The sequence below is a fragment of the Pseudophryne corroboree genome, chromosome 5, assembly GCF_028390025.1.
Source record: "Pseudophryne corroboree isolate aPseCor3 chromosome 5, aPseCor3.hap2, whole genome shotgun sequence".
Lineage (NCBI taxonomy): Eukaryota > Metazoa > Chordata > Amphibia > Anura > Myobatrachidae > Pseudophryne > Pseudophryne corroboree.
The window spans coordinates 189,078,075-189,091,992 of NC_086448.1; the positions used below are offsets into that span (position 1 = coordinate 189,078,075).

Here is a 13,918-nt window from a genome sequence, read left to right on the forward strand (position 1 = left end):
AGCCTGTGTAGAGGAAAATGGCGCTGAGCTGTGAGGACGAAGCTCCACCCCCTTAATGGCACGCTTCAGTCCCGCTTTTTTTAAATGTATATTTATACTGGCGGGGGTTAGGACAGTGCCTAGGCACTTATGTCCCCTTTGCCAGTTTATTTTGAGGCTTTTCTGCTGCCCAGGGCGCCCCCCCAAGCGCCATTCACCCTGTAGTGCTGCTGTGTGTGTGGGAGCATGGCGCGCAGCGTGCGGTCGCTGTGCGGTACCTCAGAATGCCGTCACTGAAGTCTTCTTGATCTTCTTCCACTCACCTGTCTTCTGACTTCTGGCTCTGTAAGGGGGGTGACGGCTGGCTCTGGGAACGAGCATCTAGGCGTACCTAGCGATCAAACCCTCAGGAGCTAATGGTGTCCTGTAGCCAGAAGCAGAGCCTTTGAACTCACTGGAAGTAGGTCATACTTCTCTCCCATTAGTCCCACGAAGCAGGGAGACTGTTGCCAACAGTCTCCCTGAAAATAAAAAACCTAACAAAATTATTTTTCAGAGAAACTCAGTAGAGCTCCTCAGAGTGCATCCAGTCTGCCTGGGCACAATTCTAAAACTGGGGTCTGGAGGAGGGGCATAGAGAGAGGAGCCAGTTCACAACCTTTCAAAGTCTTAAAGTGCTCATGTCTCCTGCGGATCCCGTCTATACCCCATGGTTCTAATGGTGACCCCAGCATCCTCTAGGACATATGAGAAATCATGTTCCAATCTGGTTAGTAAAACATGGATGACATTTTCATTTCTCAGCCTTCACCAGTTCATACGGAATATGTACACGAGCGGCAGATTAGTACCAGCACCCGGACCTGTGCTCTAATGGCAGTTGGATAGGAATGTCTGTATAATGACATAAGATGGGTGTCTAATATGTATCTAGCGAAAAGGTGACGGCTCAGATTGCTAAGTGATGTTATCTTATATGCATCTGCTGGACTGATAGCAAGATTCAGGATCTGTACTGCGCATGTGTGTATTTGCAATGACAGCTGTTTTGGGGTGCGCATGGCCAATGTTCCAGAAAACTGGCATGTTTTCCCTATTTTATGGGTGTGCCGAGGCCAGCAGCTGCATCCTGCAGCGGCAATCCTAAGTAACCAGAGGTTTACTCAGATGACGGATATTTACACAGACTGACCCAGTGATGCGCCTTGGGCCACTGCAGTGGGTCACAGAAGTCAGCAGGAGGAGACAATTTACTCAAGGGGCCTTCTGCGGCATTAGCATCTTTTAGCGTAGCCACTGTGTACAAAGAAGAAGCGACTATGCTACTGTGTACATCTCTGACTCAGGCCCTGAGTGTACTAAGGGGGTCATTCCGAGTTGTTCGCTCGTTGCCGATTTTCGCTATACTGCGATTAGTCGCTTACTGCGCATGCGCAAGGTTCGCAGAGCGCATGCGCTTAGTTATTTTACACAAAAGTTAGGTATTTTACTCACGGCATAACGAAGCTTTTTCATCGCTGTGCTGATCGTAGTGTGATTGACAGGAAGTGGGTGTTTCTGGGCAGAAACTGGCCGTTTTATGGGAGTGTGCGGGAAAACGCAGGCGTTCGAGTTGCAAAACGCAGGAGTGGCTGGAGAAACGGGGGAGTGGTTGGGCAAACGCTGGGTGTGTTTGTGACGTCAAACCAGGAACGAAAAGGACTGAGCTGGTCGCAATGGCTGAGTAAGTCTGGAGCTACTCAGAAACTGCTAAGAAATTTCTATTCGCAATTCTGCTAATCTTTCGTTCGCAATTCTGCTAAGCTAAGATATACTCCCAGAGGGCGGCGGCTTAACATGTGCAATTCTGCTAAAAGCAGCTAGCGAGCGAACAACTCGGAATCACCCCCTAAAATTAATACATATAGATGTGGGGACCTGTGCTGATGTCCCATGTATACACTGCAATGGTATGCACTTAATGCTCATACTTAAGGAATTTGCACTTTCAGATTGTTTTTGTATAACGTGCACTTGTGTGTTTTGCTATGATGTTTTGCTGTTTGGCAATGCAGAATTTGTGCCATATTACATATAAATAAGGATGATCTATGGCCCACCAAAATCAGAGGCATGACAATGTCAGCGAGCTTCTATTGGTAGATGTATTCATACAGTAAGATATTGTGCCAAACATACCAGTAGGGCACTTGCTGGGGTAAATCCGTTGAAATGGTTCAAAGTGTTCTGGCGGTGGGAAGTCCTCCACTGAATGAAAGGTGAATTTAGATTCAAAGTCATCTGTAAAACAAGATAATGAGAGTAAAATATATATTTATATGCCAGCATACACTATGGTACTGCCAGATGTGGGGTACTCACTTGAAGTGATTTGAATGTTCTATCTTCATGGTAAACCATTGACTAGCAATGCATTGCTGCATGGGGGTATATTCAATTACTGTCGGATCCTCTCTGACGGAGAGGATCCGACACGTCAGTATTCAGAAGCGGGCCGTTTCCGCCCGTTTCCACTCCCATTCCGAGCATTCATTTCCGCCCTCTCTTATGGGCGAAAATGGGCGAAAATGGACCGCTTTCGACCGCGGCGGGGTGGAAAATACATGGATTCCGCTCAACCATGTGTTTTTCGACTTGTCAGAAGTTCCGACAGGGTGGAAAAACAGCACTTCAATTGAATACTGAAGTGTCGGAAAGTTCCGATTATCGTTTGAAAGTGACGTCTTTCCGCCCTGTCGGAACATCTGACTAATTGAATATACCCCATGGCCTCCTATCTGCAGCTTGGCCCACACAAGCCTTAATGGAGGACTTTGTTCATCCTGTTTCTCTGATGTACCCAATACAATGGAATTGTATCTCACAGTTTAAATTAATATCATTATGTAGCTTACACCCAGCATAATGGTTAGTCAATTTGTTCAGAACTCTCAAATGGCTCGACCGATACTCCAATGGACATATATGGCCCAAATTGTAATTTAATATATTATTAAATGGAGATTTATGGTAGACTTACCATTGTTAAATCTCTTTCTGCGAGGTACATTGGTTCACCAGGGAAAACATCGGGGTGTAGAGATGGATCTTGATCCAGGCACCAACAGGCTAAAGCTTTAGACTGTCCCAGGATGCATTCGGGCCCCCTCTATAACCCCGCCTCCAGGCACTGTGAGCTCAGTTTTGTTAACCAGTCCAATGCAGGAGCAGGTAAAAGAGAAGCAGATGTTAGACACATAGAACCACATTCTCACAACAGGAGAAGGGAATAGCGGCTAATGCCATAGAAACCCATAGAAGCCAGGTGAATCAGGGTGGGCGCCCTGTGGAAGACAGTGTACCTCGCAGAAAGAGATTTAACCATGGTAAGTCTACCATAAATCTCCTTTTCTGCAGCGGGGTACACTGTGTTCCACAGGGAAAACATTGTGGATGTCCTAAAGCAGTTCCTCATGGGAGGGGACGCGCCGTAGTGGGTATGGGAACCCGGCGTCCAAAGGAAGCATCCTGGCGGAAGTATCAAAGGCATAGAATCTAATGAACGTGTTCACTGAGGACCATGTAGCCGCTTTGCACAATTGTTCAGAGGACGCGCTTCAGTGGGCCACCCAAGAAGGTCCAACAGACCGAGTAGAATGGGCTTTAATAGCAGCAGGAGCTGGAAGACCAGCCAGTGCATATGCTTGTGCAATCACCATTCTAATCCATCTGACCAATGTTTGCTTGTTCGCAGGCCAGCTACGTTTGTGAAAACCAAAAAGTACAAAAACGGTATCTGACCTCCTAATAGAGGTAGTCCTCTCCACGTAAATGTGTAGAGCCCGTACCACATCCAAAGACCGCTCTTTGGAGGACAAACCAGAAGAGATAAAAGCCAGAACCACAATCTCTTGGTTAAGATGGAAAGATGACACCACCTTAGGTAGATAACCAGGGCGAGTTCTATGAACTGCCCGGTCACTGTGAAAAATCAGAAAGGGTGGACGACAGGACAAAGCTCCTAAGTCCGACACCCTCCGGCAGAGGCAATAGCCAGTAAGAACAGGACCTTGACCGTAAGCCATTTAAGGTCCACTGACTCAAGAGGTTCAAATGGACACTCTTGCAGGGCATTCAGGACAACAGACAGATCCCATGGAGCCACAGAAGGAACATAGGGAAGCTGAATCCGTAAAACACCCTGAGTGAAAGTATGAACGTCAGGAATAGACGCAATCTTTCTCTGAAACCACACCAACAAGGCAGAGATGTGAACCTTGAGGGAGGCCAGACGAAAGGCCTAAATCCAGGCCTTGCTGCACAAAAGCCAGAAGTCTGGAAGTACTGAATTTGTAAGCATCGTAATTCTTAGCAGCACACCAGGTGAAGTAAAAATTCCAGACCCTGTAATAAATCCACGTAGATGCCGGTTTGCGGGCCTTCAGCATAGTTTGGATAACCGCCTCAGAGAATCCTTTGGCCCTCAGGAGTGAAGCTTCAAGAGCCACGCCGTCAAAGCCAGTCTGGCCAGGTCTGAGTAGACACAAGGGCCCTGAACGAGGAGGTCTGGGCATTGAGGAAGTAGAAGAGGACGCTCTATCGATAGACCCTGTAGGTCTGAGAACCAATGCCCTCTTGGCCATGCTGGAGCGACTAGAAGTAGTATTCCTCCTTCTTGTTTGAACTTCCGGAGTACCCGGGGCAGGAGTGACACTGGAGGGAACACGTATGGCAGCCAAAAGTTCCATGGAATTGCCAGTGCATCCACGAACACTGCTTGAGGATCCCTGGTTCTTGATCCGAAGACCGGAACTTTGTGATTATGTCGAGACGCCATCAGGTCTACATCTGGTAGGCCCCACTTGTCCACCAGGAGTTGAAAGATTTCCTGATGAAGACTCCACTCTCCAGTGTGCACGTCCTGACGACTGAGGAAATCCGGAATGAACACTGCCGATATTGCTGGCAGATGGCGTTCCGCCCGACGAAGGATTTTGGACACTTCCATCATTGCCATGTGGCTTCGAGTGCCGCCTTGATGGTTTATGTACACCACCGTGGTGGCGTTGTCTGACCGTACTTGAACAGGCCTGTTCTGTATCAGAGGCAGGGCGAGAGACAACGCACTGAACACTGCCCGCAATTCCAGAATGTTTATCGGGAGGAGTGATTCCCCCATGGTCCACCGACCCTGGAAAGAGTGTTGCTCCAACACCGTGCCCCAACCCCTTATTGAACACTGCCCGCAATTCCAGAATGTTTACCGGGAGGAGAGAATCCTCCTTGGTCCACCGACCCTGGAGACAGAGTTGCTCCAGCACCGCGCCCCAACCTTGCAGACTGGCATCCGTAGTCAGTAGGACCCAGTTGGGGATCCAGAAGGGATGGCAGCTGCTCAACTGTAGCCACCAGGTCAGCGACAGACGAACCTCCGGAGTCAAGGAGATCATGTGAGACTTGATCCGATAAGGTAGGCCGTCCTACTTGGAAAGGATTAACCTCTGCAGAGGGCGGGAATGAAATTGAGCATACTCTACCATGTCGAACGCCGACACCATGAGGCCTAGTACTTGCATCGCCGAGTGTATCGACACTCTTGGGCGAGATAGGAAGTATCTGATCCTGTCCTGAAGTTTCAGGACCTTCTCTGGAGACAGAAACAGCCGTTGACTGTGTGTGTCCAGTAGTGCCCCCAGGTGCACCATGCTCCGAGCAGGGACCAGCGAAGACTTCTTCCAGTTGATGAGCCACCCGTGGGATTGTAGGAAGTCTATTGTCAGGTGTAGATGACTGATGAGGACATTGTGGGAGTTTGCCAGAATCAGCAAGTTGTCCAGATATGGCAGGATCCTGACTTCCTGACGACGGAGATGGGCCGTCATCACGGCCATAACCTTGGTGAAGATCCGAGGGGCCGTGGCCAGTCCAAACGGCAGAGCCTGGAATTGATAGTGAAGGTTGCCAATAGCAAACTGCAGATATTGCTGATACGATATGGCAGTAGGTATATGCAGGTAAGCATCTTGTATGTCCAGGGATACCATGTAATCTCCGGGTTCCATGGCCAGTACAATTAAAGACAGTGTTTCCATACGGAACTTGGACACTCTCTAAAACTTGTTAAGTGATTTGAGATTGAGTATATGCCAGAAAGACCCATTGGGTTTCGGGACTAGAAACAGGGTTGAGTAGTATCCTCTGCCCCTCTGGGACATAGGTACCGGCACTACCACTCCTGTATCCAGGAGGGAACGCACAACCAGACGTACAGCTTGTGCCTTCAATGGATCCGAAGGGATAATCGTTGTGCAAAACTGGTGAGGGGGACGTCTCTTGAAAGAGACTGCATACCTGTGTGAGACAACTTCTTGCACCCATGCATCTGAAGTGGTCTTTAACCAGACCTGGGTGAATCGCAGAAGTCGGCCTTCCACGCTGGGGTCCCCCAGGGGGAGGCCCGCCCCGTCATGCAGCAGGCTTGTCTTGTTTAGAAGCAGGCTGACAGGCGGCCCAGGATTGTTTTGTCTTGGACTTGGTGGTTTTGGGAGCACGAAATTGTCTTGGGAATGCCTGACCTTTTGCTTTCCCTTGAGGCCGAAAGGAGCGAAAAGTGGTACCTTTTACCTTCTGTGCAGAAGGATTAGTATTCGGGAGAAATGCAGTCTTAGCAGCCGCTAAGTCAGTCATAATCTTATTGAGATCTTCCCCAAATAGTATATCTCCCTTAAAAGGGAGTACCCCCAAGGTCCACCTTCCACAACCTCAACCACAGAATACGGCGAGCCAGGATGGACGTAGTTGATGCCTTGGCCGCTAGCAAACCTGCCTCAGAGGACTCCTCCTGAATGTAATAGGCGGCGGTGGTAATGTGAGACAGGTATTGTCTGGCAATAGCCGATATATCCTGAGGCAGCTCCTCCTCTAATGCCTGAACCCATGCTTCAATTCCTTTTGCTGCCCAGGAGGCTGCTATAGTGGGTCTATGTCCAGCACCTGTAAGGGAGTAAATAGACTTCAGGCAACCCTCCACACGCTTATCTGTCCGTTCCTTCAGTGAGGTGACAGTAGTGACAGGCAGAGTAGAGGACACCACGAGACGGGTGACATGGGATTCCACCGGTGGTGAATTTTCCCACTTGTTACACAACTCAGAAGGGAGAGGATAACATACTACCATCTTTTTAGATAGGGAGAATTTCTTTCCTGGTGAAGACCAGGGTTCTTGACGTATGTCTACTAAATGGTCAGAATGCAGTAATAATATTTTAGTTACCTTCTGACGTTTAAACTTATCAGGTTTCTTAGACACAGTAGTGGGAGCCACATCATAATCTATTTGTAGAATTTGCTTAATAGTAACCACTAAGTCAGGGACATCAACCTGAGTTGTAGATTCCTCGTCAGAAGCAGCTGTATCAGTGTCTGACGGGTCAGTATACTCCCCATCCTCATCAAAAGAATCTTCGGAGAGATTAGTGGATTGTGAAGAGGAAGTTAGATGACCCCTTGACACCAGAGTGACATGGTGACATGGGGTAGGTTTACGTCTAACCAAAGAATGATTCAATTGCTGCAACTAGGTAGACAAATTATCCGCCCAAGGCGGATTTACCATAGGGAAAATATGTGTCCGCAATGGCACAGGAGATCCCATAGGGGGCATCAGGCGTGTCACAAGCGTATTGAGCATAGATGAAAACACCGCCCAAGGTGGCTCCTGATTGGCTACAGGAGCTGCGGACTGACTGGGAGATGTATGGCACATATTACACAGACCATCATACAAAGCTTTCCCCTCAGGCAAATCCCTGGCGCATGCGCAGCATGATACAGGAGCGTCCGTGGATTTCCCGCCCTTTGTGTTAGACATTTTCGTGAATGTAACCGCAGAGCGTATGAGTACGATACAGCCAGAGTAAACTACCTGCGAATAAATACCCTAGTTTGTGACAGCGTACACAGTACACAACACCAGCGTCACAATCCGGTATTATGTGACTGCGTACCCAGTACACAACACCAGCGAATAAATCCGGTAATATGTGACTAAGTACACCATAGAATACACTTGATGGTAAATATTGTGCAGCACTATATATGAGACCCTAACGCACCTAGTCCCTTTGGGTACAGAATACAGTGATAGATATAGCTGTGATACACTGAAAGTGAAATCCACATAGCAGATACAGGCACACACAGTCACAGTGACAATGCAGATAATTATTTTAGTAAGACAATAAAACTGCACTGGACTAGTATATGTATATCTATAACAATGCGCGGTCCGAGACCGGATGTATATATCAGAATACTCGTACAATATATTCAGGCACAGGTACACTTGTTCTTAACTAACGCTGTCTTAATAGTGACATGTAGAATACTTAAGTGTCTGCAAAATCACGGCGCTGATGTACAGGCGGATTTACAGAGGAGTCCTTGCCCTGCAGTCTCGGAGACCAGTCGCAGCTAATCCTAGAAGATGGCGCCCAGCGTCTCAGTCAGGGAGTGAGGGAGAGTGTGAGGCAGATCCCGGACAGGAACACCAGCCGTAGATGGCACCCAGAGCTGGGGGAGGGGCTACAGGTCAAGAGCCTTCTCCCCTATGCTGGTCCTCACCACCTGGTACTATGGAGTTTTAATAAAGTGAATAGTAATATATCCGGCCTGTACTCTTATGCCCTGGTGGATATAGTGGGGTCCCTGCTCTGTTACAGTGTCCACGCCAGCGTCACAGTGCGTCTCCTTAGACTGCGACCGGAACGCAATTTAATGGCAGGTCCCGCCTGGCGGACCCTCTTACCTCCTCCCTTCTGTAGGAGCCATGCGAACCAGGACAGCGTCTGCGACCGTGTGCCTACAGCCGGAGCGTCTCCACCGCAAGTACCGGGGAACTGAGACAGCGGGAGTATGCAATGCCGCTTGGGAGGTGACGGAGATGCAGCACAGAATGTCACCATGACATGTAAGTGCTGCGTCCTTTGAAGTCTTCTAAAAGCTTTTTCAGGGCTGCCCAGTGCAGCCCCCTGTTAAGTGACCTGCTTCTGCAGGCAGCAACTCGAAACTGAGCTCACAGTGACTGGAGGCGGGGTTATAGAGGGTGCCCCCAATGCATCCTGGGACAGTCTAAAGCAGGGGTGGCAAACTAGTCCAAGTCAAAGAGCCCAGAATTGTCTCCAAGAAAGCTGAAAAAATAAGAATTTACTTACCGATAATTCTATTTCTCGGAGTCCGTAGTGGATGCTGGGGTTCCTGAAAAGGACCATGGGGATTAGCGGCTCCGCAGGAGACAGGGCACAAAAAGTAAAGCTTTCCGATCAGGTGGTGTGCACTGGCTCCTCCCCCTATGACCCTCCTCCAAGCCTCAGTTAGGTACTGTGCCCGGACGAGCGTACACAATAAGGGAGGAATTTTGAATCCCGGGTAAGACTCATACCAGCCACACCAATCACACCGTACAACTTGTGATCTAAACCCAGTTAACAGTATGATAACAGAGGAGCCTCTGAAAGATGGCTCCCTACAACAATAACCCGAATTAGTTAACAATAACTATGTACAATTATTGCAGATAATCCGCACTTGGGATGGGCGCCCAGCATCCACTACGGACTCCGAGAAATAGAATTATCGGTAAGTAAATTCTTATTTTCTCTATCGTCCTAGTGGATGCTGGGGTTCCTGAAAAGGACCATGGGGATTATACCAAAGCTCCCAAACGGGCGGGAGAGTGCGGATGACTCTGCAGCACCGAATGAGAGAACTCCAGGTCCTCCTTAGCCAGAGTATCAAATTTGTAAAATTTTACAAACGTGTTCTCCCCTGACCACGTAGCTGCTCGGCAAAGTTGTAATGCCGAGACCCCTCGGGCAGCCGCCCAAGATGAGCCCACCTTCCTTGTGGAGTGGGCCTTTACAGATTTAGGCTGTGGCAGGCCTGCCACAGAATGTGCAAGTTGGATTGTGCTACAGATCCAACGAGCAATCGTCTGCTTAGACGCAGGAGCACCCATCTTGTTGGGTGCATACAATATAAACAACGAGTCAGATTTTCTGACTCCAGCTGTCCTTGCAATATATATTTTCAATGCTCTGACAACGTCCAGTAACTTGGAGTCCTCCAAGTCACTTGTAGCCGCAGGCACTACAATAGGCTGGTTCAGATGAAATGCTGACACCACCTTAGGGAGAAAATGCGGACGAGTCCGCAGTTCCGCCCTGTCCGAATGGAAAATCAGATATGGGCTTTTGTAAGATAAAGCTGCCAGTTCTGACACTCTCCTGGCCGAAGCCAGGGCTAGTAGCATGGTCACTTTCCATGTGAGATATTTCAAATCCACATTTTTTAGTGGTTCAAACCAATGAGATTTTAGAAAGTCCAAAACCACATTGAGATCCCACGGTGCCACTGGAGGCACCACAGGAGGCTGTATATGCAGCACTCCCTTAACAAAAGTCTGGACTTCAGGGACTGAAGCCAATTCTTTCTGGAAGAAAATCGACAGGGCCGAAATTTGAACCTTAATAGATCCCAATTTGAGACCCATAGACAATCCTGATTGCAGGAAATGTAGGAATCGACCCAGTTGAAATTCCTCCGTCGGAGCACTCCGATCCTCGCACCACGCAACATATTTTCGCCAAATGCGGTGATAATGTTGCACGGTTACTTCCTTCCTTGCTTTAATCAAAGTAGGAATGACTTCTTCCGGCATGCCTTTTTCCTTTAGGATCCGGCGTTCAACCGCCATGCCGTCAAACGCAGCCGCGGTAAGTCTTGAAACAGACAGGGACCCTGCTGAAGCAAGTCCCTCCTTAGAGGTAGAGGCCACAGATCTTCCGTGATCATCTCTTGAAGTTCCGGGTACCAAGTCCTTCTTGGCCAATCCGGAACCACTAGTATCGTTCTTACGCCTCTTTGCCGTATAATTCTCAATACTTTTGGTATGAGAGGCAGAGGAGGAAACACATACACCGACTGGTACACCCAAGGCGTTACCAGCGCGTCCACAGCTATTGCCTGCGGATCTCTTGACCTGGCGCAATACCTGTCCAGTTTTTTGTTGAGGCGAGACGCCATCATGTCCACCATTGGTCTTTCCCAACGGGTTACCAGCATGTGGAAGACTTCTGGATGAAGTCCCCACTCTCCCGGGTGAAGGTCGTGTCTGCTGAGGAAGTCTGCTTCCCAGTTGTCCACTCCCGGGATGAACACTGCTGACAGTGCTATCACATGATTCTCTGCCCAGCGAAGAATCCTTGCAGCTTCTGCCATTGCACTCCTGCTTCTTGTGCCGCCCTGTCTGTTCACATGGGCGACTGCCGTGATGTTGTCCGACTGGATCAACACCGGTTTTCCCTGAAGCAGAGGTTCTGCCTGGCTTAGAGCATTGTAGATTGCTCTTAGTTCCAGAATGTTTATGTGAAGAGACGTTTCCAGGCTCGTCCACACTCCCTGGAAGTTTCTTCCTTGTGTGACTGCTCCCCAGCCTCTCAGGCTGGCGTCCGTGGTCACCAGGATCCAATCCTGTATGCCGAATCTGCGGCCCTCCAATAGATGAGCACTCTGCAACCACCACAGAAGAGATACCCTTGTCCTTGGAGACAGGGTTATCCGCTGGTGCATCTGAAGATGCGACCCTGACCATTTGTCCAACAGATCCCTCTGGAAAATTCTTGCGTGGAATCTGCCGAATGGAATTGCTTCGTAAGAAGCCACCATTTTTCCCAGGACTCTTGTGCATTGATGTACAGACACCTTTCCTGGTTTTAGGAGGTTCCTGACAAGCTCGGATAACTCCTTGGCTTTTTCCTCCGGGAGAAAAACCTTTTTCTGAACCGTGTCCAGAATCATCCCTAGGAACAGCAGACGAGTTGTTGGCATTAACTGGGATTTTGGAATATTCAGAATCCACCCGTGCTGTTTTAGCACTTCTTGAGACAGTGCTAATCCCATCTCTAGCTGTTCTCTGGACCTTGCCCTTATCAGGAGATCGTCCAAGTATGGGATAATTAATACGCCTTTTCTTCGAAGAAGAATCATCATCTCGGCCATTACCTTTGTAAAGACCCGAGGTGCCGTGGACAATCCGAACGGCAGCGTCTGAAACTGATAGTGACAGTTTTGTACGACGAACCTGAGGTACCCCTGGTGTGAGGGGTAAATTGGAACGTGGAGGTACGCATCCTTGATGTCCAAGGATACCATAAAGTCCCCTTCTTCCAGGTTCGCTATCACTGCTCTGAGTGACTCCATCTTGAACTTGAACTTCTTTATGTACAGGTTCAAGGACTTCAGATTTAGAATAGGTCTTACCGAGCCATCCGGCTTCGGTACCACAAATAGAGTGGAATAATACCCCTTTCCTTGTTGTAGAAGAGGTACCTTGACTATCACCTGCTGAGAGTACAGCTTGTGAATGGCTTCCAAGACCGTCTCCCTTTCGGAGGGGGACGTTGGTAAAGCAGACTTCAGGAAACGGCGAGGTGGATCTGTCTCTAGTTCCAACCTGTATCCCTGAGATATTATCTGCAGGATCCAGGGATCTACCTGCGAGTGAGCCCACTGCGCGCTGAAATTCTTGAGACGACCGCCCACCGCCCCCGAGTCCGCTTGAGAAGCCCCAGCGTCATGCTGAGGCTTTTGTAGAAGCGGGGGAGGGCTTCTGTTCCTGGGAAGGAGCTGCCTGTTGCTGTCTCTTCCCCCTTCCTCTGCCTCGTGGCAGATATGAATATCCCTTTGCTCTCTTGTTTTTAAAGGAACGAAAGGGCTGCGGTTGAAAAGTCGGTGTCTTTTTCTGTTGGGGAGTAACTTGAGGTAAAAAGGTGGATTTCCCGGCTGTAGCCGTGGCCACCAAATCTGATAGACCGACTCCAAATAACTCCTCCCCTTTATACGGCAAAACTTCCATATGCCGTTTTGAGTCCGCATCGCCTGACCACTGTCGCGTCCATAAACTTCTTCTGGCCGAAATGGACATAGCACTTACCCGTGATGCCAGTGTGCAGATATCCCTCTGTGCATCACGCATATAAAGAAATGCATCCTTTATTTGCTCTAAAGACAGTAAAACATTGTCCCTATCCAGGGTATCAATATTTTCAATCAGGGACTCTGACCAAGCTACTCCAGCACTGCACATCCAGGCTGTCGCTATAGCTGGTCGTAGTATAACACCTGTATGTGTGTATATACTTTTTTGGATATTTTCCATCCTCCTATCTGCTGGATCTTTAAGTGCGGCCGTCTCAGGAGAGGGTAACGCCACTTGTTTAGATAAGCGTGTGAGCGCCTTGTCCACCCTAGGAGGTGTTTCCCAGCGCGCCCTAACCTCTGGCGGGAAAGGGTATAAAGCCAATAACTTCTTTGAAATTAGCATCTTTTTATCGGGGGCAACCCACGCTTCATCACACACCTCATTTAGTTCTTCTGATTCAGGAAAAACTATAGGTAGTTTTTTCACACCCCACATAATACCCTGTTTAGTGGTACCTGTAGTATCAGCTAAATGTAACGCCTCCTTCATTGCCAAAATCATATAACGTGTGGCCCTACTGGAAAATACGGTTGATTCGTCACCGTCGCCACTGGAATCAGTGCCTGTGTCTGGGTCTGTGTCGACCGACTGAGGCAAAGGGCGTTTTACAGCCCCTGACGGTGTTTGAGGCGCCTGGACAGGCACTAATTGATTGTCCGGCCGTCTCATGTCGTCAAACGACTGCTTTAGCGTGTTGACACTATCCCGTAATTCCAAAAATAAAGGCATCCATTCTGGTGTCGACCCCCTAGGAGGTGACATCCCCATATTTGGCAATTGCTCCGCCTCCACACCAATATCGTCCTCATACATGTCGACACACACGTACCGACACACAGCAGACACACAGGGAATGCTCTTAACGAAGACAGGACCCCACTAGCCCTTTGGGGAGACAGAGGGAGAGTTTGCCAGCACACA

At 48.9% G+C, this 13,918-nt stretch overlaps 1 protein-coding gene across 1 annotated transcript in view; it reads right to left on the reverse strand.

Annotated features, from left to right (window-relative positions):
- The window catches only part of WIPF3 (WAS/WASL interacting protein family member 3), a 227,157-nt gene that overhangs the window by 11,600 nt on the left and 201,639 nt on the right, over positions 1-13,918 (reverse strand). The window contains exon 7 of the mRNA XM_063921961.1: positions 2,158-2,259. Within this exon, the coding sequence (XP_063778031.1) occupies positions 2,158-2,259 (102 nt within the window). The remainder of the gene's footprint in view (positions 1-2,157; positions 2,260-13,918) is intronic.